Genomic DNA, 25,434 nt, shown 5'->3' on the forward strand with positions numbered 1-25,434 from the left:
ATATTTATTTTTTACTTCTCGGCAGACACAACATCGTTGTTGGTATGTGGTGCTGAGGATCGAACCCGGGCCGCACGCATGCCAGGCAAGCGTGCTACCGCCTGAGCCACATTCCCAGCCCCCCACCCTGTTTCTCCAGTCCCTTTGCTTTGACCTCCCAACCCCTCTTCACTGACTTGGATGGCTTTGCAGAGAGTAAGGAAGAAAGGACAGAGCCCACGAGGAAATGCCCACTGTGCACCCTGGCCAAAGGGACAGTGCTCCATCTACTAGTGGGGGAAGGGGAAGGCACAAGCTGGTCCCTTGGGGCCTGTACTTGCTGTGTAAGAGCCCGATCTGTCACTCTCTGAATTAGAATCTCAGCTGTATCACACCAGAGCTGTATGGCTACTTTATCTGCTCTGGGCCAGTTTCCTCATCCATTGGGAATAGTAGTGATGGGACTGGATCGGTTTCCGAGGCACCTCACTTTGAAACAGCAGAAGTGAATTCTCTTAGAGTCCTGGAGGCCAGGAGCCTAAACCCCAGGTGCAGGCGGGACCTTACTCGCTCTGGGGGAGAATATTCCTGGCCACTTCTGGTGCTGGCAGCCCTTAGCTTGTGTGCACCACCTCAGTCTCTGTCTGTCTCCACATCTTGTGTGTGACTGGGATCTCCTTCTGTCTCCCTCTGCCTGGGAATTGAACCCAGGCTCCATGCATGCTAGGCCAGTGCTACAACTGCGCTATACCCCCAGCTCTACCTCTTATAAGATCACTTGTCATTGGATTTAGGGCCTGTGTAGATATCCTAGGGTGAATCTTGGCTACTAATGTCCCCCCGTTTTAGTCTTTTCTCCTTCACAGTTATCTATTTAGGCTTTGGGTAAATACTTTGAGTTTTCATGTTAAGCCATTTTCCCCCCATTTGTACAGTAGCTGTGCATGCGCTTCACCTTCAAAGCTGGGGTTTTGTCCCATTTCATGGGCAGCTCCGACTTTTGCATGTATGTGTTGGACTCTGTTTTTTTGCTGCCTTCTGTGAGGTGTGTGCCCAGGAGCATGCTCTTTTCCGATGGCCCGGCTCTCTTTTCACTCCGCAGCACTTTTTTTTTTTTAAAGAGCGAGTGATAGAGGGGGAGAGAGAGAGAGAGAGAGAGAATTTTTTAATATTTATTTTTTAGTTCTTGGCGGACACAACATCTTTGTTGGTATGTGGTGCTGAGGATCGAACCCGGGCCGCACGCATGCCAGACGAGCGCGCTACTGCTTGAGCCACATCCCCAGCCCTCCGCAGCACTTTGTGATGTTGGCCAATTGCCTCTGACACAGTTGCTAATCTTCTGTTTCCTTATTTTGGCGCTTTGCCTCATTATCTTTTTATTTTTTTCCTTTGCATTTGTTTCTGGATTTCAGTTGCTTGTTTTGAGTTCCTATGATAAATTCATAATAGGATGATGAATTTTAAGTTCTGATTTTGGTTCACTTGGTTTGGATTCCAGAGTTAGGATCAAGAAAAGGGAGGTAGGATTTTTGGTGTTCAAGGGGAGGGAGGGTGGATGTGGTGTGCTTGAGTGAGGGCCTGTGGCCATTTGAACTTGTTATACTTTCTTACTGTTTCTTTAAATCCAGTTCCTGATGGGCTTCTTGGCCTCCACCGTCGTCCATCACTTTCAAAGCAACTTAAGAACTGTTTCCCTGGTACCTTCAGGATCAAGTCCACATTCCTGAGTGGGGGAGGCACCCTCCTCTGTGCCCCTGCTGTCTCCAGGCAGGGTCTCCTTGCACGTGTCTGCTCCGTGTTTACGGACAGCTTGTTCTCCTTCTCCTCTGTGAGCACCACATTCTTCTCCTGGTTTGCCCAAGTTTTGTGTCTTTTTTAGAAAAGCCCGCTTGCCTCTTCTCTATTTTATACAAATAGTTCCTAGACTTGGTGGATGACCAGGATCTGCTGGGGGTGGGGAGTGGTGGGGATAGAAAGACCAACAGTTGGGGCCCATCTTGTTTTACTCTGATTCAGGCACTTGGGACAAGGCCTTGGAAACCTGTGGGTTTCTGTTTTAAAATTGCCCAGGCTGAGGTCGAGATTTTGATAACGAGCTGGGGTTGGACCATTGGTGTATATGCCCGATGAATGCTCTCCACTTGCCATGTCACAGCACACTGGAGATAGCAGTTTCTCAAACTCCAGTTTGCTTCTGCCTCACCTGGAGGACTTGATAGGAGACAGATTGCTGGTCCCCACTTCAGAGTCTCTGATTGAGATCTGAAGTGGGGTCTGAGGATTTGCCTTTCTACAGTAGATTTTATTTATTTATTTTGCTGTGGTGTTGGGGATCAAACTAGGGCCTCACACCTGTTGGGCAAATGCTCTACTATTGGGCTCCATACCCCTGCCCAAAGGAATTTGCAATTCTAACATGTTAGGGAATGGTGCTGTGACTACTGTGGGGACCACACTTTGAGATGGGTCTCTGAGCTAGAATGCTGATCCCTTAGCTCTGAGATTTGAACGGAAGCCAAGAGGCAGGTTCTGTACATTGCTCAGGACCACACCTGCCCCATCTTATTGTAATTCTTTGTGGACGTGGACAGACTATATTCATGGACGGTGAACTCCTAGAGGAGAACTGAACCAGTGAGTGTGGTGATGGTTTTTTTTTTTTTGGTGGCTGAGGGACTTGCTGCCAGAAAGTTCCAGAAAGGCTTCAGAACAGGGGTTCTCACCTATATGATTTTGTCACCCAAGAAACATCTGGAAATATTTTTGGTTGTTGCCACTTGGAGTGGGTAGATTCCCCTGACTTCCTGAGTGTAGAGGCCTGGGGTGCTGTTAATCATGCTATAAGGCGCAGGACAGCCCTCCACAACAGAGAGTTATCCAGCCTGAAATGTCAGTGGTGCAGAGGCTTAGAAGCCCTGTCTTAGGGGAGGGGGACCCACTAGCAGGCTGGTTCTCACTGGGAGATTGGTGTGTGGACCTACTCCAGTTCCTGCCCTGCTATGCTGTCATACTGAGGTCCTCCCCTTCTACCCACCCCAGCCTTGATGGAGCCCCAGGCTGGGCCAGAGGAATCTCTAGCAGCCTTCATTGGCACTCTTCAAGAAAAATTCACCAACAATTAACTATTTGCCACAGTTAAAAGGACTTTAAAATGCATCATTCCTTCAAGAACAGAATCTTAGGGTGGACCTGAGGGGGGCATCTGTTGAATGATTTACTGACCTTGGCTGACCTGCACATTCCCCTTCTTTTCCAGGAAGTAGTTGCAAGACTTGCTGGGCCCAGGGATCTGACTGGTCTCACTCCTGCTTCTCAGCTGGGGAGAGTCATTCACGTATTAAGGCTTGCTGGGGTGCATCTGTGCCTGGCCAGTTGCCCAGGGGAAGGCCCTGGCTTCTGCCTCAGGGAGATTTTATTGTAGAGGAGAGAGCCACAAATGAATATGGATTATTATTTTTTTCTCATCAAATGGTCTATAGTAAGTGGGTAAAGAAAAGAGGAAGAAAGACCGGGAGGCCCTGTTTGTTTTCTTAAGCACAGCAGTGAGACCTCTCTGGGGAGGTGACGATTAGGTTGAGAGATGGAGGGGACAGGGTCCAGTCCTGGGTAAAGATAGGGAAGGGCAGTTGCTCCCAGCCAAGGGGACATGCAGACAGGAGCTTGGGAAGTTTTTAGGACAGCCTCAGGTGAGTGAGGCTGGAAGACAACTTCTTGCATTCTTGTCTTAATGTCTGATATCTGTAACACTCAAGTCACACATCGTGTTTCACACAATGATTGATATATATCACAACAAAACTAAGACACGGTCAAGACGGTCTCAGGGTTACAGGATGCTGTATGCCAAGGGCACAGGCAGAGAGAGAGAGAGAGAGAGAGAGAGAGAGAGAGAGAGAGAGAGATGAATGCAGAATCAAAGGGTCACTGCAGGCTGCAGGTGGTCAGATAAGGATTTTTTTTTTGTACCAGGGATTGAACTCAGGGGCACTAGACCACTGAGCCACATCCTCAGCCTTATTTTGTACTTATTAAGTCAGGGTCTCACTGAGTTGCTTAGGGCCTCGCTTTTGCTAAGGCTCACTTTGAACTCTGATCCCCTGCCTCAGCCTCCCGAGCTGCTGGGATTACAGACGTGCGCCACTGTGCCTGGTCAGATAAAGATTTTAATGAACCAGTTCTGCAGTTGTCAAAGCAGAGGGACCTGGTAGACAGACTGCAGTTCCAGTTTCAGAACGTCAGCTTGGAGTGGGCTGCGCAGGTGTGGTCATCCTGGGTGGGAGAAACTGCACTTTATTGAAGCCTGATGGGACAGGAAATTGGAGGTTTGTCAGGTGGCGATTTCTTGGCCAATGCTCTTGATAGGTGACCAGGTGATGGTGTCGGGTGCCATCCAGTCTAGTGTCAGAGGGCTCCTTCTTTTATGGGTCTTAGGTGAGGGAATTCTGTCTGGTGAAGTTGATAAGCTCCCAGGTTTGGTGTCCTGATATGATTTGGGAAATTCCTTGGTTTAGTTTGATAGGTCGGCATGTGTAAGTTTTTTATCAGTTTATATCTGTGGTCGTGCCAGGCAAATGGTGGTTGTTCATTTGTACAAACAAAGTATGGAGTCCATCTACCTTAGCACGTGTACTAAATGGGGCTGTTCATGGCAGAATGGACTAACTCAGGTTTAGGCTGTTCCACACACCATGGAGTAACTCTGCACAGACCTGTTGACATTTAGGTGGTGTTTCAAGGCAGGGGTGGACAGGGAGGTGGACTGTGGGGAAGGCGGGAGGCTCAGCTCAGCGAGTGGACTGCAGGGACCAGGAAGTCAAGGCAGGAATAGAATGGTGGTGGGGAAGCCCATCTTTCATATACTCACATTCCACGGAAGGTGGAGAGGGGGAAGATTCCAGAAGACATGAGAACAGAAAAGTGGGCAGCTTGGGGTTTTGGGTGCCCTTGGTCCTGGATGTGGGGGGTGTTGACGCTGGTAGCTGGGGTGAAGGGGAGCCTGGTTCCATAGCTGCAGTGGTGATGGATGGTGAAGCAGAGAGCTTGGGTGACTGGAGGCTCCTAGAGTATCCACAGCTGCGAAGTGGAGAGACTGAAGGATAGCCCAGGGGCTAGATGGCAGTGTGAGAGGGAGCCATGTCCCCGGGTAAGCAAGGAGCCGAGAGCAGAGGGGGCTTTGCAGATCATGAAGGCAGCTTGAGCATTTCACTGGAGGGTTGGAGCTGGGGTCAGAGTGTGGATGGTTATGCAGGGGGGTCATCTGATGGGGAGGAGGGGACATGAGAGACCAGAGGGATGAACTTCATAGAGAGGTGGGTGGGTGATGCTGCAGTCTTCAAGGTGGCTGGTCTAGTTGCTTCTTGGCAAATGTCCCCTTGGGCTGCAGCATGTGGCCGTATGAGGTGAAGCTTAGAGACGGGGTCCTGATCACCATGGCCAGGCAGCTAGGCCTGCTGAGTGTGCAGAAAGCCGAAGTTGAGAACGCTGCCCCTTCGGTCTGCTCCCAGAGCTCCCGTGGGAAGGTGGTGAAGAGCCCGCACAGTGGGACGTGTTCAGTGAACTGACGTTTCTTTGTGATTTTCTTTTTTCCTGGTTCCTTAGCACTGATTTTTTTTCTACTTCACAATTTACTGGAACTTTCAGGAAGGCATGCCGAGTGTCTCTGTGCCTTTGTGTACTCCTGGGCAGCTCTGGAACACTGCTTGGGGTCTGGGCCCCTGGAACAATGTGGCCCTGGACCTCAAGTGAGGGAGGGAGTTGTCCTGTTGTCCTTTTGCATTCACTTCCTCCTTGCTTTGTGGGAAAGAAGAGGCCACCCAGGAGTGGCCCCAAGTGCGTGCGGCACAGGAGGAAGCTCTGAGTGGAAGGAGCCTCAGTCCCACCTCAGTGTGATCTGTCCTGGTGTTCCATGTCTACAGGGCACGTGTGCTCACCTGTCCTAGGATCTGTGCTGGGCACAGAGTGTGGGCCATTCCTGCCTCCAGGGTCCCTGCACCTGGAGGGGGGACCAGAGTGCTAAGGGCAGTGTTGGGAGCATCTGTGCCAGTGTTTTCCCATACGAAGTCTTAGCCCCTCAGTGTGTCAGGAGGTCAGTTTAGTAGATTTCAGTTGGCACCACTTCTGTGAATTAAAACATGGTAAATACACGTGAGGTGGAATTTACCATTTTATGTGTTTTGTGTTTTAATTACATTCACATTACTGAACGCAGCCATCCCTCCAGCCACCTGGCAGTGAGCCTGGGTGTGCGGCTTCTGCCACTTCTTTGGGAATGAGAGTGGGAGAATAGAAAATTGCCGTGTGGTGTGAGGCAGCGTGGACAGCGTCAGCAGGCCTGGCTTTTAGGAATCTGGATTTTTATAGGAAGTTTCCTTCTTTAACTTACATTTAAAAAGCACGATGTATGCCATACTAACCGTATTGCTGCGGAGATCTCGTCTGTGGGCCTTCAGGGGTGGGCTCTGCTGTGAGGTTTTGTGCCAGGGATTTTTTGTGAGTGCCGGTGGATCTAGGCAGGAAGGTTTGCTGGAGAGAGGTGGGAGGGGCTCCATGGAGGAGCTGGCACCTGAGGCTGGACTTGATGACATCAGATGAAAGAGGAGGAGGTCCAGGAGTTCTCCTTCATTGCTGGTGGGAATGCAGAATGGCCCGGCTGCTTGGGAAGAGGGTTTAACAGTTAGACTAAGCTTTCTCTCACATGACCAGTGTGTTCCTTGGTCTTTACCTGAGTGCGTTGAAAGTGTATGTCCCGACAAAACCCTGCACACCCTGTTTATAGCAGCTTTATTTCTAATGGCCAAACCTGGAAGAATCGAGATGTCATTTAATTGGTGAGCAAGTGAATAAGTTGAATAGCGGGTGAGTAAATAAATTGTGGTGGATCCAGAGAGTGGAACATGACTCAGTGATTAAACAGAAGCAAATCGTCAAACCAGAAGATGTGGAGGAATGTTGAACATATATTGCTGAAGGAGGACAGCCAATCTGAAAAGGCTGCGTCTTGTATGATTCTGATTCCATGATGTTTTGGAAAAAACTCTGGGGTCACTAAGAAGATGAGTGTTTATCAGCACAGAGGAAATTAGGCAGTGAAAATAACTATGATACCGGGACGGTGGGTGCACATTTGTTCAGACCCTTAGACTGGACAATACCAAGAGTGAATCCAGATGTCAGCGGAGGACCTTGAGTGCCTCTGATGTGTCAGGGTGGGTTGTCAGTCGATGTGTATGTTGGTAGCGGAGGAGACTGTGCCCATGGTGGTGGCAGGGCAGATGGGAACTGTACTTTCTGCTCAGTTCTGTTGCAAACCTCAGCTGCTCTGAAAAGTAAAGAATGTTAAAACACACACAAAGGAGGAAGGAGGCCTACTGGGTAGGGATGGAGGTAAGGGCATCAGGGTGTGCTTGGGGGCTGAGGAGGCCACCAGCTGGCTGTGAAGAGAGGTTCTTGAGACTGGAAAAGCAGGTTCAGGTCCCGGCAAATACGCAGTCACCTGTACAGATCCTGTGGACACCAGGCAGTTTGCAATCTGCACGAGATGGTGCGTCTCCTGGGTTAACTTAAATGCAATGTTTATTTCCTCTGGGCTGATAAACTTTGAGCAGTGTTTAGCCTGCAGTAATGATCTTTTTAATTAAAAAACAAAGTGAATTGCATGTTCACAATCATGATTCAGCTTTTGGAATGACTCTTGTATCCAAACAAAGTATATCCTTTTCTGTGCCTCTTGGTACACAAATCCTAACGCAGTGCTTGCTCTGCTAAGCAGTCTTAACCTTTGGTTTGGCAAGGGGCTCCGTAGCCTGGAGGAAGAGTTGTGTCATCCCTGGTGGAGGATGAGGTTTAATCATTTGGAAGAAAGCGTTTGATTTGAACAGGCACTAGTGGCCAGATTTTCACAGTCAGCATAACATGCTCATGAGCTCAGAAGGGATGTTGGTGACAGTTCCTGTACTTGGGTGGCCCTGGGGTGTGCTGATTAGATGCAGCTGTCACCTGCGCATGGTAAGGTCCTTTACCTGACAGTTGCAAGAAGGACAGTGTTTTTACCCCCACGTGATGTGGGCAGGCAGCAGAAATGGCATCTTAGGTGTGATTCCTCGTTTTATTCTGTATATTTTTATTTTTTAAAGGGAGAGGAGGAGGACGTTTATCCATTCACAGATTCTTGGGGCTGGTCGTAAGTAGTGTGGGGAAAAGAGTGGTAAAGGTGTGATGGTTAGAGGAAGGAGGCTGGGCAGGACAGGGAGTGGAGCAGCCTTGGGAGCAAAGGAGGACGGGGACGAACCAGAGAAGGCCGCAGCCTGGGCTAGGACCTCTCCAACTTTTGCCCATGGACTTGATAAGAGGGCAGCTCTGGTGAACCCAGGGGGTCGGTTTGCTCTTCCTTTTGTTCACTGTGAGCAGCGTGGGCCTGAGCTGGATTGCTGGGGTGCTGGGGAGAAGCTGCTGCTGGCGATGGGCTGCCCTGGCCCTGCCCACCCAGCCTCCAGGTCACTGACTGATTATAAAGTCACATCTGCATCCATTTACCTCGCTTCCTCATCTCCTGAAACCCATTTGCAGACTCCAGGCTTGAGAGCCAGTGCCCTTGGGGAACCTTAGAAATAGATTCAGTTCTGAACTTACGATAATTCTGGGTTTTAGACTAGTAGTGGGTTTTGGAGTTTATATCAAATTGGGGGTTTGCAGAGGGTGTGTTCATTGATTGGACAAATCCCAGTGCCTTCTGTGTGCCCACCATGCTCTAGGTGTGGGCAGTGCGCCAGCAGACCACACACAGAAGATTCCCATCCTTGTGGAGCTCACGTGCTTTAGGGGAGAACACTTCAAAAGAAAGACAGAGGTGAACTACAGTAGCCTTTTACCTGGTAACAGGTGCTAAGTGGAAAACTTAAGCATAGATAAAGGCAAAGGATGAGAGGAGGGTAGTGTGGTTGTTCCTGGATTATACCTTGAAGGTCGAAATAATAAAGCTTGCTGATTGTGTTCCTATGTGACCTTGGAGACAAAGCGGGATGAGCCGGGGATTTTTAAAGTCTGAGCAATGGGAAGATGTGATTGCTCTTGTCAGGAGGGGAGAAGAGACTGGGAGGAACAGGAGTTTTGAGGAAGACAAGGTGTTCTGTTTAGTTTAGGTGGCTGTGAGACACCAAGAGGAGATACCGAACAAGCCGTGGATTACACGAGATGGGACACTTTATATAGCCATAGGCACTAGGCATGGTTTTTAGCCAAATTATGTCCATTCGAAAAATTACTTTATATAAATATGTTGAAGCCTTAATAAGGTGATTTAAAATATATAACACTCCTTGAGAAATCCTGTTTGCAGTGCCATGAAGAAAGTAAAGTCTATTAATTCTGTTTATAAAATCTCATTTCAACCAACATTCACACTAGGGTTTTACCCACCTCTGGAAGGAAACTGGAACCCTCAGTTAGTATATTTATATGGAGACTGGTCTCTGAAGATGCAAAATGGGAACTTCCAGGAGCACTGTTTCTTCCCTGGAGCCCTTTCAGAGAAGGGTGGGGAGAGTGTGTGGGGGGCTGTGGCTGACCTTCCTCTCTATGAAGGTGCAGAGGGTGATAAAGGCTTCCACACACTGCTGCTTAGAAGCTCAGGGTTGCTTTGAGGATGCAGAGACCACCCTGTTGCAGGAGCACTTAAGGATGCCAAGGTTAGGCATCAGGGTCGGGCTGTGCTGGCTTCCCATTACCGCGACACACACCTGTGGTCATCAGCACATGAAGACGAAAGGTGGCTTTGGCTCACGGTTTTGGGGTTGACCCAGTGTCCCCCTTGCTTTGGGCCTGTGGTGGCACAGCACAGCTCACCAACAGCAAGCACATGACAAGGGCTTGTTCACCTCATGGTGAGGAGGAGAGGAGGAAGATGAAGGAGTCCTGGTGCCCCTGATAAGGGCATGCCCAGTGACTTAAATTCTCCCACTAGGCCCCACCTCTTTCTTTTTTTTTTTTTTGGTGCCAGAGATTGAACTCAGGGGCGCTCCACCACTGAGCCACATCCCCAGCCCTATTTTGAATTTTATTTAGAGACAGGTCTCCCTGAGTTTCTTAGTACCTTCCTTTTTCTGAGGCTGGCTGTGAACTTGTGATCCTCCTGCCTCAGCCTCCTGAGCTGCTGGGATTACAGGCGTGTGCCCGCATAGACCCCACCTCTTAAGGGTGGCAGCATCTCCCATTGGCACCACAGGGTGTGAAGCAAACCTTTAACACATGGGGCCTAAGGGGACACTGAAGATCCAGGCTGTAGCAAGAGAGGTGCGTGAGCCAGTGGAAAGTGTTTAAAGAAACACGGATGACGGCTGTTCCTTTTCTCCTTTGTGACTTCCACATAGAAAATGTGTAAGCATTAAGGCATCTACTCCATTTCTGCCCCTGTATCAGGAACTTCTTTATCGTTTTTTAGATGTTGTAACCCAGGAAACATGAGCATACTTTTTGTGGGCTGCAATGGGGGCCTGAGGCCACTGTGCCCCCTGCCCTCTTTGCTGCCTGCACTCTGACCTTGGCCTATGGCTTTGTCATCTTTCTGGGTCTGTAGACCTGTGTTCTCACTTACCAGTGGATACTGTGTTCCCAGGGGTGAGTGGAGTAACTGGAGAGCAGAGAAAACGTTCCCTCTTAAATCTGTTCTTTTCATGTGTTTACTTCCAGGGAAATTGTGGGGTTTTTTTTTTTTTTTTTTGGTAGAATATAATTTTAGGGTCATGCAAGTGAATAAACACTTAAAAGGGTGTATTAGACTTGACTTCTGAGAGGAATATAAAATGTTGGACTTGTTCATTACAAAAAAAGAGAACAAGCTTGATTCAATGAATATCAAGAAATGAAATAATATTTTAGTTCCAGCCTGGCCAATTGTTAAATAAAAGTGAGGAAGGAGGGAGAGGCCCCGCAGGAAGGAGAGAGGCAGGGCCTTGCAGCACATGGAGTATTTGCTTTCATTTCCTCTGTACTTGTATTTGGGGAACACGAAGTTCATGCAAATGGAGAACTTGGGTCAAGATCACAGGGAACCTGGCCAGGATGGTCCTGCAGGGCACTGGACTCCTGATCTGGTGTCCTTACCTTCCTTTCACATCAAGGAAACATTTTTCAGGACTTATTAAATTCTTGGGGGGGGGGAACCCCACCCATAACAATAAACAAAACTTCAGAACCCTCCAGTGAATTCCTGTGTAACAATCTGCCATCTGGGAATGAGGCTGTGGGCTCTGATACTGGGGTGCAGGATATCTCCCCTGGGCACCTCCTTATTTCTCTGAAGCTGATGGCTCCCTGTGTTTGGAAATGAGCATGACTGCATTCCATCGAGTTTCTGTTGAGTTACACTCTAGGTCACTGCTCAAGGTGACCCAGCCATCTGTCTTATTTGAGAGTTTGTTCATTCCGTAGCTGTTCATTGTGCATGTATCCCATATAAGGCTGTGTTTGGTAATGAGGGTGCCAGGTAGTTTGGGCGCAGTCACTCCTTACTCCTTGGAAGGAGTCACTGTTCATGTCCAGTCAGTTATGAGAGAAACGATGCCCTTGTATATTAAGGATTGAGGAAGGTGAAGGGACTAACCCTGGAGAGAAGGACTGGGGCAGGGGACAGAGGTGGATTTTAAGCAGTGGCCTGGAATCATAACTAAACCCCTCAGGGGCAAATTGAAATGCAGGTGCCAAGTGACACGGGACTCCACGGACTCCACGTACAGTCATCCATTGCTTGAGAATGAGGATGAGGGGCTGGGGATGTGGCTCAAGCGGTAGCGCACTCGCCTGGCATGCGTGCGGCCCGGGTTCGATCCTCAGCACCACATACCAACAAAGATGTTGTGTCCGCCGAGAACTAAAAAATAAATATTAAAAAAAAAGAGAGAATGAGGATGAGTCCTGAGAAATCATGACTAGGCAGTTTTGTCCTCCTGCAAACACAATACCGTACTTACACAAATGAAGACAGTTACAATGTCACTAGACCATCTAGGCCTGGGGACCACTATCACATTCATAGTCTGTTGTTGACTGAAATGGCATTATGTGATGAACTACTGTATATAATTCCTTATGCAGATGGTCAAATTCCTTATACAGATTAATCTTCTGTCACAGTAGCTTGCCATCAAGTGGAAATTAAACCATGTGTCTCAGCTTAGTTTTTTGTGATTTGGGTGGTGAGAGGAGGGACTGGGAGGGTCGAGTACTAGATGATTTGTGGCATCTTCTTTTAGAATCTGAGTTTGTGCTCCTTTCAGATACTTTAATTCAATTTTGACACCTTACTTTTTAACTGCTCATTTAGTGGAGCACAGTTATCCCTCTCTCCCTTCCTCCCTCCCTCCCTCCCTCTCTCTCTCTCTCTCTCTCCCTCTCCCCCTCTCCCTCTCCCTCTCCCTCTCCCTCTCTCTCCCCCTCTCTCCCCCCCTCTTTCTGCCACCCACCCTCCTTCCATCCTTCCATCCCTCCATCCCTCTCTCTCTCCCTCCCTCCCTCCTTCCCTTCTTCCCTCTGAAATGTCCTTATCCCTCCCTTTCTTTCTTTCTTTTTAAATTTTTTTTTTGTTATTGATGGATCTTTATTCATTTATTTGCTTATATGTGGTGTTGAGAATCCAACCCAGTGCTGCACACATGCTAAAGCACGTGCTCTGCCACTGAGCCACGACCCCAGCCCCTCCATCCTTCCTTTCTTTCTTGTGCAGGAGAGGGGACCCAGAGCCTTGTGCCAGCTAAGCTTGTGCTTGTACCTCTGAGCTGCACCCTCAGTCCCTTCCTTAACTTTTCAACTCTCTTCTCCAAGCCAGTTTTGCACCCTGATTGAAAAAGCTTTTTAGTCTGAAAAGACACCAACGAATTCCAAAATGTACAAGTACTTGCTGGAAAATCCTGGGTAATGTTCTACTGGAAGGAAAGGTCCTGGGTGTGCAGAAGTCACCTCAGACATGTCTAGGAAACACACCTGGGCAGGTTAGGGTAAAATTTTCTGGAAACTTCTTGGGGAAGGTAGGGAGAAAGAAGTGAGCCAATTGGCTTCCTTTTCCCTCAGGGTGGATTGGAGTTACTAGGGTGGGTTGTGAGGGGCTGGATCCTGAGTTATCTTGGATACTCCTGAAATACCTGCTCCAAACTTGGGGAACTGCAACTCCTGGGTCAAACCTTGTGCCTTTAGAAAGCTCTCGAAGTCCCTGATTCCGAGGTGGAGCTGGATGGAAGCTGACTCTGACACCAGCTTGCTTAAAGTGTCTGAATGCTCAACAGCTAATTTCAGCAGAAATCTCTGAGCAGCAGGTTCTCCGTGGGGAGGGCTTCCAAGTAGATAGATGTCACCATGTAAAACATGCCTGCTAAGATGCCCTGCAGACAGAGAGCCAAGATGAAAGGAATTTGAGTGATTTCATCTTTCAAATCTACTGGAGGCTTTCTAATGGTTCGGGTCTGTGTCAGGGTGATGGCTGATATTAATCTGCTGGAACTTTGTATTTTTGTTCGAAGCTACTCCAGTTGACCCTCTTACCTCCAGATGTCTTCCTGATAAGCCCAAGGCCCACACTCAGGGAGAATGAGGGCTAGTTACACAGCCTGATTCTTAAAAGTCTAGACTCAACCCCAGAGAATTTCTAACTGAGACACAATATAGGAGTTTTAAAGGGGGCTTCTCGGGCTGTATCATCCATGCCAGTTCCAGTGCCAAGGACCTGAGCTTAGAATAACTATAGGATAAATGGCCCAGCAGGTTTTCAAATCTGTTTGGTGGTAAAGCTCACAGATGTATACACATACACACGTGTGTGTGTGCGCGTGTGTGTGTGCATACATTTTTTGGAAGGAAATTGAGACTTCTGGAAGTGGGAGTGGGGAATGACAGGCTGTGGGAACCCTGAGTCTTCAGTACTGGGCTGGTTTGAGAAATCCCATCTGCCAGCTCCTGGACCAAGTTCCCAAGGTTAGCAAAGTCTGAATGCGATCCATTTCTGAGATCGCATCCCCATTGATTCATACATTCATATTCAACATGTTTCGGGAGCCCCTCCTTTTGGCTGAGCTGTTTGAGGGATACACCCATCAATGAGACTAGTTATTGTCTGGCCTTGGAAATGTCCTTATTCTGGCAAAATTGGTAAATCAGTGTTTATCTTTGGGTTGTACATTTTTATTTAAATATTTCCTAATGAATACTGAATGTGTGTGTGTGTGTGTGTGTATTTATTATTTATTTTTGGTAAAAAGAATCCCATAATAGTTGAATAGATTTCTTTTTTGGTTCCTATACCAAGTTGCTCTTTTCCTTTCATAACAAGTAATTTGTAGGAAGATAATTGGAGGTTATGTAGATATTCTGCTTCTCACCAAACTTCGACTCTGGTTTCAGCTTTCATAGATGATTTTCTGACTCTTGTCATTCCTGCTGTGCAGGACCGTTTCCTTTCTTCCCTGTTAGGCCTCAGCAGGGATGTGGATTCTCTGGTTATTTGGTGGGTTATGATTTGCTGCTATCATTATTAATTTGGTTGCTCAGACTATCCCAAATTTGTCCTCTGGGACCTCTTGAGGTTGGCTCCTCTGTCCTTTGGACCCATTCTTGGGATTCCCTGAATGTTTCCTTATTTTATGGTGCTAGAAGATGTTCCTGGCCCCTCTTGAACCTTCTCTGCCCCAGCTGTGGGATCAGCCATTTCTTCCAGGAGCCTTGCTTCCTTTTAGGGGACAAGGGTAGTAAGAAACCAAGATCTGGGTGCTGGAATGCTCTCTGTTACTGGGGCGTCAATGCCTCTAGAGCCTTTCAGTAGATAGAGCTAGGGTATATGTGTGCGCATGTGTCAGCACACATTTATTTTTTTTCCTATAGCTATGTGTATTTAAATAGCAGAGTTTTGCAAAACTCACAGGGGTAGGAATCTCCTTAGACACACATGTGCAGAGTGGGGTGTCTATCATTCTCCTTTTCTTTTTCTTTTTACCAGGTGGCTAAACCCCTTGTTTAAAATTGGTCATAAACGCAGACTAGAGGAAGATGATATGTATTCAGTGCTCCCACAAGATCGCTCCAAGCACCTTGGAGAGGAACTGCAAGGGTAAGCGGGAGGCAGTAAAGAGAAGGGTAAGGAAGACCCAGTGTGTGGCTAATTGGGGTGGGTTTGGCCTTCCACTGGGCTTTTCTGGAGCCTAGTTCCCTGGATACTGCATACCTCCCCTCAGGCTGTTCCTGTTCTTGGCCCACCGTGGTGGTGAGGGAAACCTGTGTTTCCTGCATCTCTGTAGTAGAACAGGGAGCAGTGCCAAAGGCCCTGGTGGAAGCCTGAGGTTTGTCCCCAGAGGTGGGATTACCAAACCTGGTGTCTGACTGTCTGTACTGTCTGTCTTCTGCTTTTGAGGGTTTTGTAAATCCAGCAAAACTTGTTAGTAATCATTGTCCCAAGACTTTTCCCCTCAAGGCTTCTATTTTTGGTGCTCCAGTTTGTGCCACATCTCTCTCAGGAGCCCTACAGCCTGTGTTTGTTGATAATTTCAGAAAGCCCTGCAGTCACCGTGTCCCTGTCCCTCTGCCATCTCGCCCATTTTGCCCCATGGCAGCGAGTGCTTTTCTTAACGCAGCTTGTGTTTCTTTGTAGGTACTGGGATAAAGAAGTGTTGAGAGCAGAGAAGGATGCACAGAAGCCTTCTTTAACAAAAGCAATCATAAAGTGTTACTGGAAGTCTTATGTGATTTTGGGAATTTTTACATTAATTGAGGTAAATTGAATACCCAGCTAAAAGTTATTTTGGTATACACAGAGTGGACATGCTGCAAAGGATCAGTAATGAAAAGAATAGGGACCATGGGAGAGAAGTGGCCAAATGGGTTTTAAAAGTATGTTGATGTCTGAGTATAAAAACCATGTGTAGAAGCATGATGCAGTTGCATTCATCATTGGAAGGTAACGACTTAAGCAACTGAAGCTCAAGGGCGTTATTGTATTTTCTTTTAACCAGTTAAAATCTTGCATCACAGAAGGATAGCACTGTTTCAGACCATGCTGGAATAGTGTTGGTGCTTAGTAAATGTTCTAAATGCTAAGAGTTATCCTTAATCAAAAGAGGATCGTATGGCCTCAAGGAGATGCATCCTGGGGTTGGGAGTGAGTAAATTCGGATTAGAGCCCAGCATAGCAGAAGACATTTTACTGGTGTCCAAAAAACAATTGTCAACTCAATCATGCCAAATCTGATAAATGCTTTTCCAGTAAGGTATTGTCACCTCTCTCTTCCTAAGTGAACAGAATTTGGGGCCCTGTACCTGGAATGGCTATGGCACTGCAGAGGCCAGAGCTGGCCAGAGCTCCTGACAGCTGACCTGCTTCTAGTGGGCCCTCAGGCTCTGAGAGCCACACCTTGCCTGTGGAGGAGGTTCAGCTTCTCTTTGAATTCCTGTGAATTCATCAGCTCCCATCCTGGTCTCTTGTTGTTGGATGGATTGCTGGTTGAAGGTGGAGCTTTGGTAGCTGGGCATTGCAGAGAATGTAGAAATAGCTACTTAGTGGAAGACCAAGGACCTGTAAAGTCATGTGGATGGTGACCTTTTGTACTTCATAGGTTTTCCTTTGGGGTTCTCCAGTAAGACAGTGTGCTTCCTGGGGCTCAGTGGCAGGTAGCCTGCCCTTTCTGGTCTGTGGTGTGCTGGAGGGGATGCTGAAAGTCTGGCTGGGTGACTTATGCCTGTTGTGGCATTTTACTGCTGCCTTAGGGACATTAGAGGTCCTGAATGCATGAGAGTAGCAGGGGTGGAAGTTACAGTTCTAGAGAAGAGTGTTTTTTGATGCAGGAGGGTGGATAGTTGTCACATGTCTATTTGGTGGGGGTAACGTCGGTGGGTCAGTTAATTTGACATGCATAGGGAGGTGTGGTTTCCACTAACATGCTCTGTGGATGTTGAAAGACACTGAGGCAGGAACAGGTGGGTGTTGGGCTCTGCTCTTCACCACTGGAGAAAACTGAGGGATCTGTCAAGTGATGGGTACAGGGATGAGCCTGGGAGATTGAAGTCTCACTGGCAATAAAAGTGTCTTGGCCAGTGTTCCAGAAGGTGAATGCCACCTTTGAAAGGGCACCTGCCACCACCTGGAGGCTGTCTTGGCCTCATGGAGGGTGGGGCAGTGGGACTGACATGGGGGTGGGATATGGTGCAGAAGCCCCTCAGGTTTCCCTAGTCCATCTGCGACCTGTTCCAGGCAGCCTGGTGATGGTGCTACTACATGGTCATAATGAGTCTCAGTTTGAAAAGAGTAACAAGCTGGTGTTGTCGTCGCCTGCATGTGGGGTTTCTTGGCTAAGTGTGGCCATGTAGCCTCAGAGAGTGGCGTCTTTGGGAATCTCAGATCTGGGAGCCCTGGAGCTTTGGTATGTGCCCGAGGCCTACTACAGGTGTCTAGTGAGGTGTGGCAGGAATGGGTGGCGTCAGAGTGGCTGCACACAGGTGTGAAGTCATCTCTTGGACCAGACCTTGCTCAGCTACCTTGCTCTCTGGTTTTCATTTATTAGCAGATACTTAAGAAATTGAAAACTGGTGATTTTTGAAGGGGAGCCCATGGGGCTGGGTTTGAATCCAGCCTTTGGATGTCCTTTCTATCACAGGACACCTGTCCTTGGGTGGGGTCTCTAGGTTCCAGATGGTGACCAGGTCTCATTTCAGATTGAGCTTCAGTCTTGCTGGGCAAGCTTTCTGGAGATGTGGGAACAGAGGTCAAGGCTGCAGAAGCTAGGTGGGGGCACCTCTTGTGTTCTGGTGTCTGAGATGCTCCGCTGTTCACGTGGTGGATGCCGGTCCTTACTTGGTGTGGTACAGGGTACTCCCTCTGTCACTGAGCTCCACCTCCTGCCCCCTGCACAGACTAATATCTTGTTGGTTTGTGGTGTAAAATTAGACAGTGGCTGGCTGTTCCCTAGATGGGCAAGGTGATTGGCTTTTAATGCTCATTTTAACTTTGTGTATTTAGTATAATAATTGGCAGAACTTTTAGTTCCAATGCAGTGAGGTTCGGGGAACTAAGGGTCATCAGAGCTCAACTAGGTAAACTTTTTTCCTGCTGTCAACCAAAAGAACCCTGAATTCCAGTATAAATACTCTTATTTTGGTTGGCTTGCCTGTTAACACCACTGTTCTGGACAAGTCAGAGAGAAGTAATTTCTTATGGGGAAGCTGGTGAGGATCTTGTTAGCATTTCAGAAATCCTTTCAGGTGCTGTTTTGGTTTTCGGTTGCTACAGCTCCTTACTGAGTCACACAGAGGAGAGGTTGTTGAAGCGGGCATGTCTCCTTGACCTCTTGTGCCTTCTTACTTCCTCTAGTGGGCACAGCACTTATCCAGCATCTCTGTGGCTCCTAAGCTGTATACTGTTACCCAGCCAAATCATGAGCAAATCCTGCCCTAGGTACTGAGGGACCATCAGCAGGAAGAGGCAGGGTCATGGCCAGTCCTTCGAGGCTTTGAGGTTGAGATTTCAAAGCAGTGCGCGTCTGGTCTTGTAAGAATTGGGCAGCGGTCGCAGTGTTCAGATAAGTGGGTGCAGAGGTGATGGTGAGTGTGAGCTCTTGCAGGCCAGGGCCAGCTGGAGCAGAGCAGTCTGAGAGTTCCCAGCATGACTGTCCCCTGTGTGCACCTCCAGGGGAGTGTATGGGGACCGAAGCAAGTCTTCACCTGCCCAGAGCCCTCGCTGTGAAGAGGAGGAATGTGGGGAGACTGTGCTTCGAGACGTGAGGCGTCTTGCCTGCTGGAGTGTAAAGTTGGGACACCACCCACTCCTACCTCTGAAAGGCAAAGGTGGCAGGGCTGGGGTCTTACTCCCTTGACCCTTAGCCAGTGGATCTAGCTGGCTGCCGGCTTGGTCCAGGGACTTGGCCTTCCTCTAAGGCTTTGACTGTGATGCTTTGTGGTCTAGGTGGAGGCTGATGTCGGAGTAAATCCTCACTTTGGAACTCCGCTGATAGGCAGGAAGTCAGCAGTCCTGGAGATCCACAGTGATCCTGTGTCTTCACTCAGGGTTGGCTTCCTGATAGCCATGCCAGGCCTTTGCATCCCCTGCCCTTTCTTCCCAGTGCCCCTCACCTTCTGCCCAATCCAGGAGGCCAAGGAGTAGTCTCGAAGATACCCTGGGCTCCTGAAGACGACACAGTGAGGGAGAGGTGGGAAGCATTGGGAAGGGCAGATCTGGTCTGCTCCGTTCACCCCGCAGGCTCCTGGCACCTGGCACCTTACACTCACTTAGTAGTCATCACAGTGACAACCCTGAGTCATAAAGGGCACGGAATCCATTGTCTAATTCATCTTCCTTTTCTTTTTCTTCTTTTTTTTAAAATACATTACATATGTTACACAAACCAGGACACTAACAATATTTTAATCAATTTGTCATCTGATAAAGAGACCATGAAGCAATCTTAGAAGAAAAAAAGCCATAGGTTTTAAATCCAAGTCTGCCATCAACTAACTCTTTGACTTAAAGCAAATAAAAAAATAAAAAGTCATTAAAGCAGCTGACTCATTTGAAAAAGATTGCATTCATTATGGGAAGAAAAGAAAACAATAGGAACAAAAAAACTCAGCTTTTTTGAAAGCTGGCATCTATTACTGAGCTGTAGCCCCAGCCCTTTTTATTTATAAAATGAGTCTTTTCCTAGGACCTTTTTTTGTTTTGCTTCTTGCAATGCTGAGGGTTAATCCAGGGCCTGCCGCACACTGGGCACTCCCTCTGCCCCTGAGCTCCACCTCCTGCTTCCCAGGACTTTGATATAATAAAAGTAACCAACTCAGCGGGATCCTGTCTCTAAATAAGATACAAAATAGGACTGGGGATGTGGCTCAGTGGTCAAGTGCCCCTGAGTTCTGTCCCCAGTACCAAAATAAAAAAAAGTGACCGAGACCATGCTCATTTCTTCAAGATGCTGCCGGGCACATTTTCAGCTGCCTGAGATCTTCCGAGGTGGAGAGGGCAGATTCCCATGCCAGATCCTTCAGGCCTGGGAGGGATTGGGGTGCACTTAGGGTCCTGTGGCCTGCAAGCAGCAGGCTTGACTGCTAAAGCTCAGTGTCCTCATTTTTAGACCCTCACCCCTGCATATCCCCTCTCTGCAAGCTCCTCACAAGGGCCAAGCTCCGTGTGCCGTTAATCTTTCCTAGGTTTTAAAGACCATTTCAAAAAACAAAAATAGCATAGGATCATAAGTCCCTCTCTCCTAAGCCCCTCTCTACTCCTAAGCCAGTTTCAGTAGTTATCAAACCATGACCACGTGTGTGAGTCATCTGAAGCCTGCTTACTCTGTTTTGAAGATGTTCCCAGACAGAGCATCATTTTATCTACAAATGTTTTTGGTATTTTTAAAAGATAGTGCGTTTCCCCTAGAAAACTACAATGCGGTTGTTTTGCATACCCATTAATACTTTAATATCGATATCTAGCCAGTGTTCATCTCTCTTTCTCTCTCAGCCTACATTATATTTATTTACCTACTTATCTACCTATTTATTTATTTATTTCTGTGGTGCTGGAGATTGAACCCAGGGCTTTGTGCCTGCGAGGCAAACACTCTACCAACTGAGCTGTATCCCCAGCTCTATTCATTTATTTTTAAGAAATGAGGATTTGCTCTGTTGCCCAGACTGGTCTCAGATTCCTGGGGCTTGAGCAGTCCTTCCTCGGTACCCTGAGTGACTGGAACTACAGTGCTTACTGCTGCACCAGGCATGTCCATGTTCATTCATTCATTAATTCATTTTTTAACTTTTTTTTTTAAAGAGAGAATTTTTTAATATTTTTCAGTTTTCGGTGGACACAACATTTTTATTTTATTTGTATGTTGTGCTGAGGATCGAACCCAGTGCCCTGTGTATGCCAGGTGAGCACGTTACCGCTTGAGCCATATCCCCAGCCCCAATTTTTAACTTTTAAAAATTTAATTAAAATTTTTTTTTGGATGGGCTGGGGTTGTGGCTCAGTGGTAGAGTGCTTGCTATCATCTGTGAGGCACTGGGTTTGATTCTCAGCACCACATATAAAAATATAGATAAAGGTCCATCAATAACAAATAAAATATTAAAAAATTGGGGGTACCAGAGATTGAACCCAGAGGTGCTCTATTACTGAGCTACATCCTCAGCCCCTTTTATTTATTTATTTTGTGACAGGGTCTCACTAAGTTGCTTAGAGCCTAGCTAAGTTGCTCAGGCTGGCTTTGAACTTGCAGTTCTCCTGCCTCAGCTTCCCAAGTTGCTGTGATTATAGGCGTGTATACAGTTTGAATTGATATTATAATGGGTTTCTGATTGATATAGGTTGTATTGGTTCTGTCTTTCTTCTTCTTTCTTTACTATTTTTTTCCCTGTTAATTGAAGAAACTGGGGTGTTTGTCTTGCAGAGATTCATTCCTACAGTCTGTGTTAGGTGGATTGTGTCTCCCTTCCCATCATTTGACACGTTCCTTTGGTGCCAGGAGTTGGTAGTTAGATCTAGAAGCTTGCTCTGACTGGGGTTGAGTTTGTTTCTTTGCGTTTGGCAGGTCTGTTACTTCATCGCGGGGCTGTGTGCCACCACTACCAGGTATCTAAGGTGTAGTTGTCTTTTTTTGTGTGTGTAGTCAACTGTTTGTGATCATTGGTTAAGACCCATCAATTCATTAGGGATTTTAGAATGGTGATGTTCCAATTACTTCTTCATTTATTAGCTGGAATATTTCCATAAAGAAAAATTAGATTATTATCAACTTTTTGACTAACTTGAGATACAGTATGTATAGGAAAATCAGGAGGAACTCTTAATTTTCTTACTTTTTCCTTTAAAATAACAAGTGGTTCTCTAGCATTCTCCTGGGGCTGATGAGGTTTTGTTGTTTGTTTTGAAGAGCATCCTTATGGGTTTATGGATTTAAACATTTCTGATGTGCTTCAGTCCATTGTAGTTACCATCTGTCTGCTGTACTTTGGTCATTTCTGACCTTTGAGAGCTGGAGGTGAGGTCCAGGGTTTTTTGCACCTACTCCAGCAGACCTTGCTAGTTTCCTCTTTCTGATGTGACAAGGTGTTCCAGCACATCCTGAAGAGTTTTTGCCCCAGCTGTGGAAACAGCCATTTCTTCAAACTGTCACAACCGCTTTTAGGGGAAGCAGTATTTGGAGACTGTATTTGGAGACTTAGCGCTGCTAGTACTCATCGCTGCTGGGTTGCTTGTTTCTTGTAGAAAAAATATATATTTAGAGACAATCATATCATAGGTTTATGTGAGTATTTCTCAATCATTCAGGACACTAGTATTTTTATGTGATCTCTTTATTTTTCATCTATTTATTTTTTCGCCTCTTCTGTTTTCTCCTATGCCTAATGCAGTTCTCAATATCAATATAATCATTTGTTTTAATCTTATAGTATCAATATTTCAATACTGTCATCTAGTAATAGGATTTCTGAAAGATAGATATAGACATGTGTCATTTGTATTGTACTTGGGTAGGTATATTTTGCAGGGAATGTATTTTCAAATCATTTTGTTTAAAATCACTATCAATAGTACTTTTTTATTTAACCAACAACTGAATGGGTATACATTTGCTTTATTTTACTCTGCAGGTTAAGAAATGGCCTTTTGAAAGTTTATATTATTTTGTAATTCTGTATAATATTTTCTTGGTTCCAAACTCAAGTATACCAAAGAGGTTATTTTTTAAAATATTTTTTTTAGTTGTAGATGGACAGAATATCTTCATTTTTATTTATTTATTTTTATGTGGTGTTGAGGATGGAACCCAGGGCCTCACGCGTCTCAGCACTTCACCACTGAGCTACAACCCCAGCCTCCAAAGGTTGTTTTTAAAGAAGGCTGCTGTCCTTGTCCCTGGTTCCACTATGTTCCCTCTGTCCTTTTAGACCTAAGTTTAGAAGCAAATTATGATTCATTGTTTAATTTTGCAAATACAGTCTTTTTTGAACATTGAATTCTCCCTACTGCGAAAATGAAGGGTCTTTGTTTCAAAGTTGAAACCTCAGGACTATGGGTTCCTGTGGATTTTTGTGAGGGCATGGATGATGTGTGCCAGCAGCCCTGATTAAAACCCTCTGTAGTTTTTAAGTTCTGCGCATCTCTAGACTCAGATGTGGGCATGGGGTGGGACAGGAGGATAGCAGCAGTGCTTACCTGAGGTTGGTTTTTGTACTCCAGAACCTTCCAGGGAGGGGGAACTCAGGTCCTGCCCCATCAGCGGAATCTAAATCTGGGCCTTAGTGGGTTCTGGGCTTCAGTGGGTTCTGCCCGTCTTAAACCTCCCTGGTGATTCTCACTTGTAATCAGGCTCAAGATCCAGATTTAAATATGACTTCAGCTATCTCTGGGATCTTGGTGTTGTAAGATCCCCAGGTTCACTGTATACCTTTTTCATTCTGGATCTTTCTCTACTCTTCCTGTTACCTATTCACTTGTGTCTAAGTTAACAGCCTATTCATTTTCCCCAAAGCTCACTCTTTCCTTCTGTTTTTTACTCAAATGTGATTTTCTTTGATAGCTTGTTTCTGTTTTTCTTTCCTTCTCACGGATCAGGGATGGTGGAATTGAGCAAGGAATGTCTCCAGTCCTTGGGGAGCATGGGGGAACCCCTTATCCACTGGGGGTGTGTCCTGTCAAGCCTATGATAAGTGACTCTACAAAGCCAGGCACATGACCCAAATGACAGAGGTTTAAGGAGACCCAGTGCCAGATATTCCTTTGAGAAATGCCTGCCTTTGAATATGTGGAGAGTGTGCAGAACCTTGAGTGATTGGGGCTTCGAGGGATCGTGTGGGATTCTAAAAGTCTCATGTGAATTTCACATTTGAGAAATTCTTGTGTAGAAATAAAGACTATGTTCTTTGTTGGGTTGTGGGGAGATTCTTCTATAGGGCACAGATTCTTGTCCAAGATAAAGGATTTGTATGAATTTTGATCTGATAGCCAGAAAGTTTCAATTTGCTATATTGCAAGGATGAGAAAGAGTATTTTCCCAGTTGTTTATTTCTTAGCAGTTGAGGGTTAGGATCAGGGATGAACACTTCCGAGGGAGAGGGGGCAGGTGTGGGCCACAAATAAGACTCACTTATTAATGAGCCTGTTTGTTCAACTTGATGGTTACATGCTCTCTCTCAGTAGGAAAATTTAGATAGATGGGTAATAGTGACCTACTTTCTTTTGTACCCTTTTCTGCCTTATTCATTATTTTGTCTGCTGGGGGACATTGCTCTTATTTTCTGTTTGAATCTCAACTGTTGCACAGTTGAGGTTTCAGGCAAGTTTGGGATGGCAGATGTTTCTGCTTCTGGTGGATGGCTCAGGTGTAAATGCTGCTGGCCTAGCCTGCCCTCAACCACTCCTGTGTGTGTACAGCTTGGCCTCTTTGCCTCTCTGTGTGCATCTGTGAAGTTTAGTCCCTATACTATGATAGTCTTTTGTGCCCCACCACGTGAGGGCTCTCAGTCCCTCTAGAGTTGAAAGATGGGCTTGCTGGCAATGCAGCCGCGGGCCTCTGCCTTCTGAATATCTGGTCCTCTCATTCCTCATTCTTCAACTTGCTTTTCCTTACTTGTGCGTCCTAGACAGAAACCTCCATGACTCATGGAAGACAGTGGGGCTGGTGAAGCCAGCGTTTGTGCGTGCGTGTGTGTACACAGCAGGACGGGAGTGTGGGATTTAATGTCATGGCCCATTGGAGGGACAGAGATGTCTTCTGTAAATGTCGTGACCCAGCACTGGTTGGTTGGGAGGAAAATGCGTATTAGAGTTGTTTCTTTTTGTTTTGATTCTCCCTCCCTTTTCTGCATGGGTTCTTCACTTCAGATAGACAGAAAAACAGCTGTGAAAAGCAAACCCGACAGTTGTCTGCCATGTCTGTGTTAATAAGGACGGGTTGCATGAAAGGAAGCACTTGTTTCCTAGTCAAGTTCTTGGAAGATTTCCAAACTTGTGGCATTTTGTCTTTTGAGAAGCCAGGAGGAAATGATGTGGAGGCCTGCATGTTTACTTTAGGTGACTTGGATTTGCAGTGAGCGTTTGGTTTTTCTATGATGGGGGTCCCTTAAAGGTGTTTGGTGGGGGGAAGTAGATTGTGGGGTGCACTGGCCATCGGGCTGGGAGAGGCGCAATATGCAGGTCAAGGAAAACTCTTGGGCCTCCGTGCATCGGGCTCAACATGGCTTTGCTGTTTCTCTGCTTTTAGAAATTTATTTCTCTCTCTCTGTCTGGGAGGTGCAGGAGCTCAGTGGGGTAGGATTTTACTTTTTTGCCTTGGAGAGGACATGATAATATTTCTTTGAAACTGGCACCTACAATATAAGGCTGACAGTATCCTTTACCTTGACTTGTGCTGGGTTTAACTTTTGACTCCACCTGCCTGAGTGGAGGTGGCAGTACCTCTGGGCACACTCGAGTTTCCAGTGGGTAGAGCCATATGGAAG

At 46.8% G+C, this 25,434-nt stretch overlaps 1 protein-coding gene across 3 annotated transcripts in view; it reads left to right on the forward strand.

The window, feature by feature from the left end:
* ABCC4 (ATP binding cassette subfamily C member 4 (PEL blood group)) overlaps nucleotides 1–25,434 on the forward strand; it is a 226,338-nt gene that overhangs the window by 22,976 nt on the left and 177,928 nt on the right. For 2 of the 3 annotated variants that reach the window (XM_081281510.1, XM_081281509.1), the window contains exons 2-3: nucleotides 14,957–15,067; nucleotides 15,605–15,725. In XM_081281510.1, coding sequence (XP_081137636.1) covers nucleotides 14,957–15,067; nucleotides 15,605–15,725 — 232 coding nt within the window. Of the gene's footprint in view, nucleotides 1–14,956; nucleotides 15,094–15,604; nucleotides 15,726–25,434 lie in introns of those variants that run through there. The other variant, XM_081281511.1, reaches the window with a different exon arrangement.

Source organism: Spermophilus citellus (genome assembly GCF_964194105.1).
Source record: "Spermophilus citellus genome assembly, chromosome: 1".
NCBI classification, from domain to species: domain Eukaryota; kingdom Metazoa; phylum Chordata; class Mammalia; order Rodentia; family Sciuridae; genus Spermophilus; species Spermophilus citellus.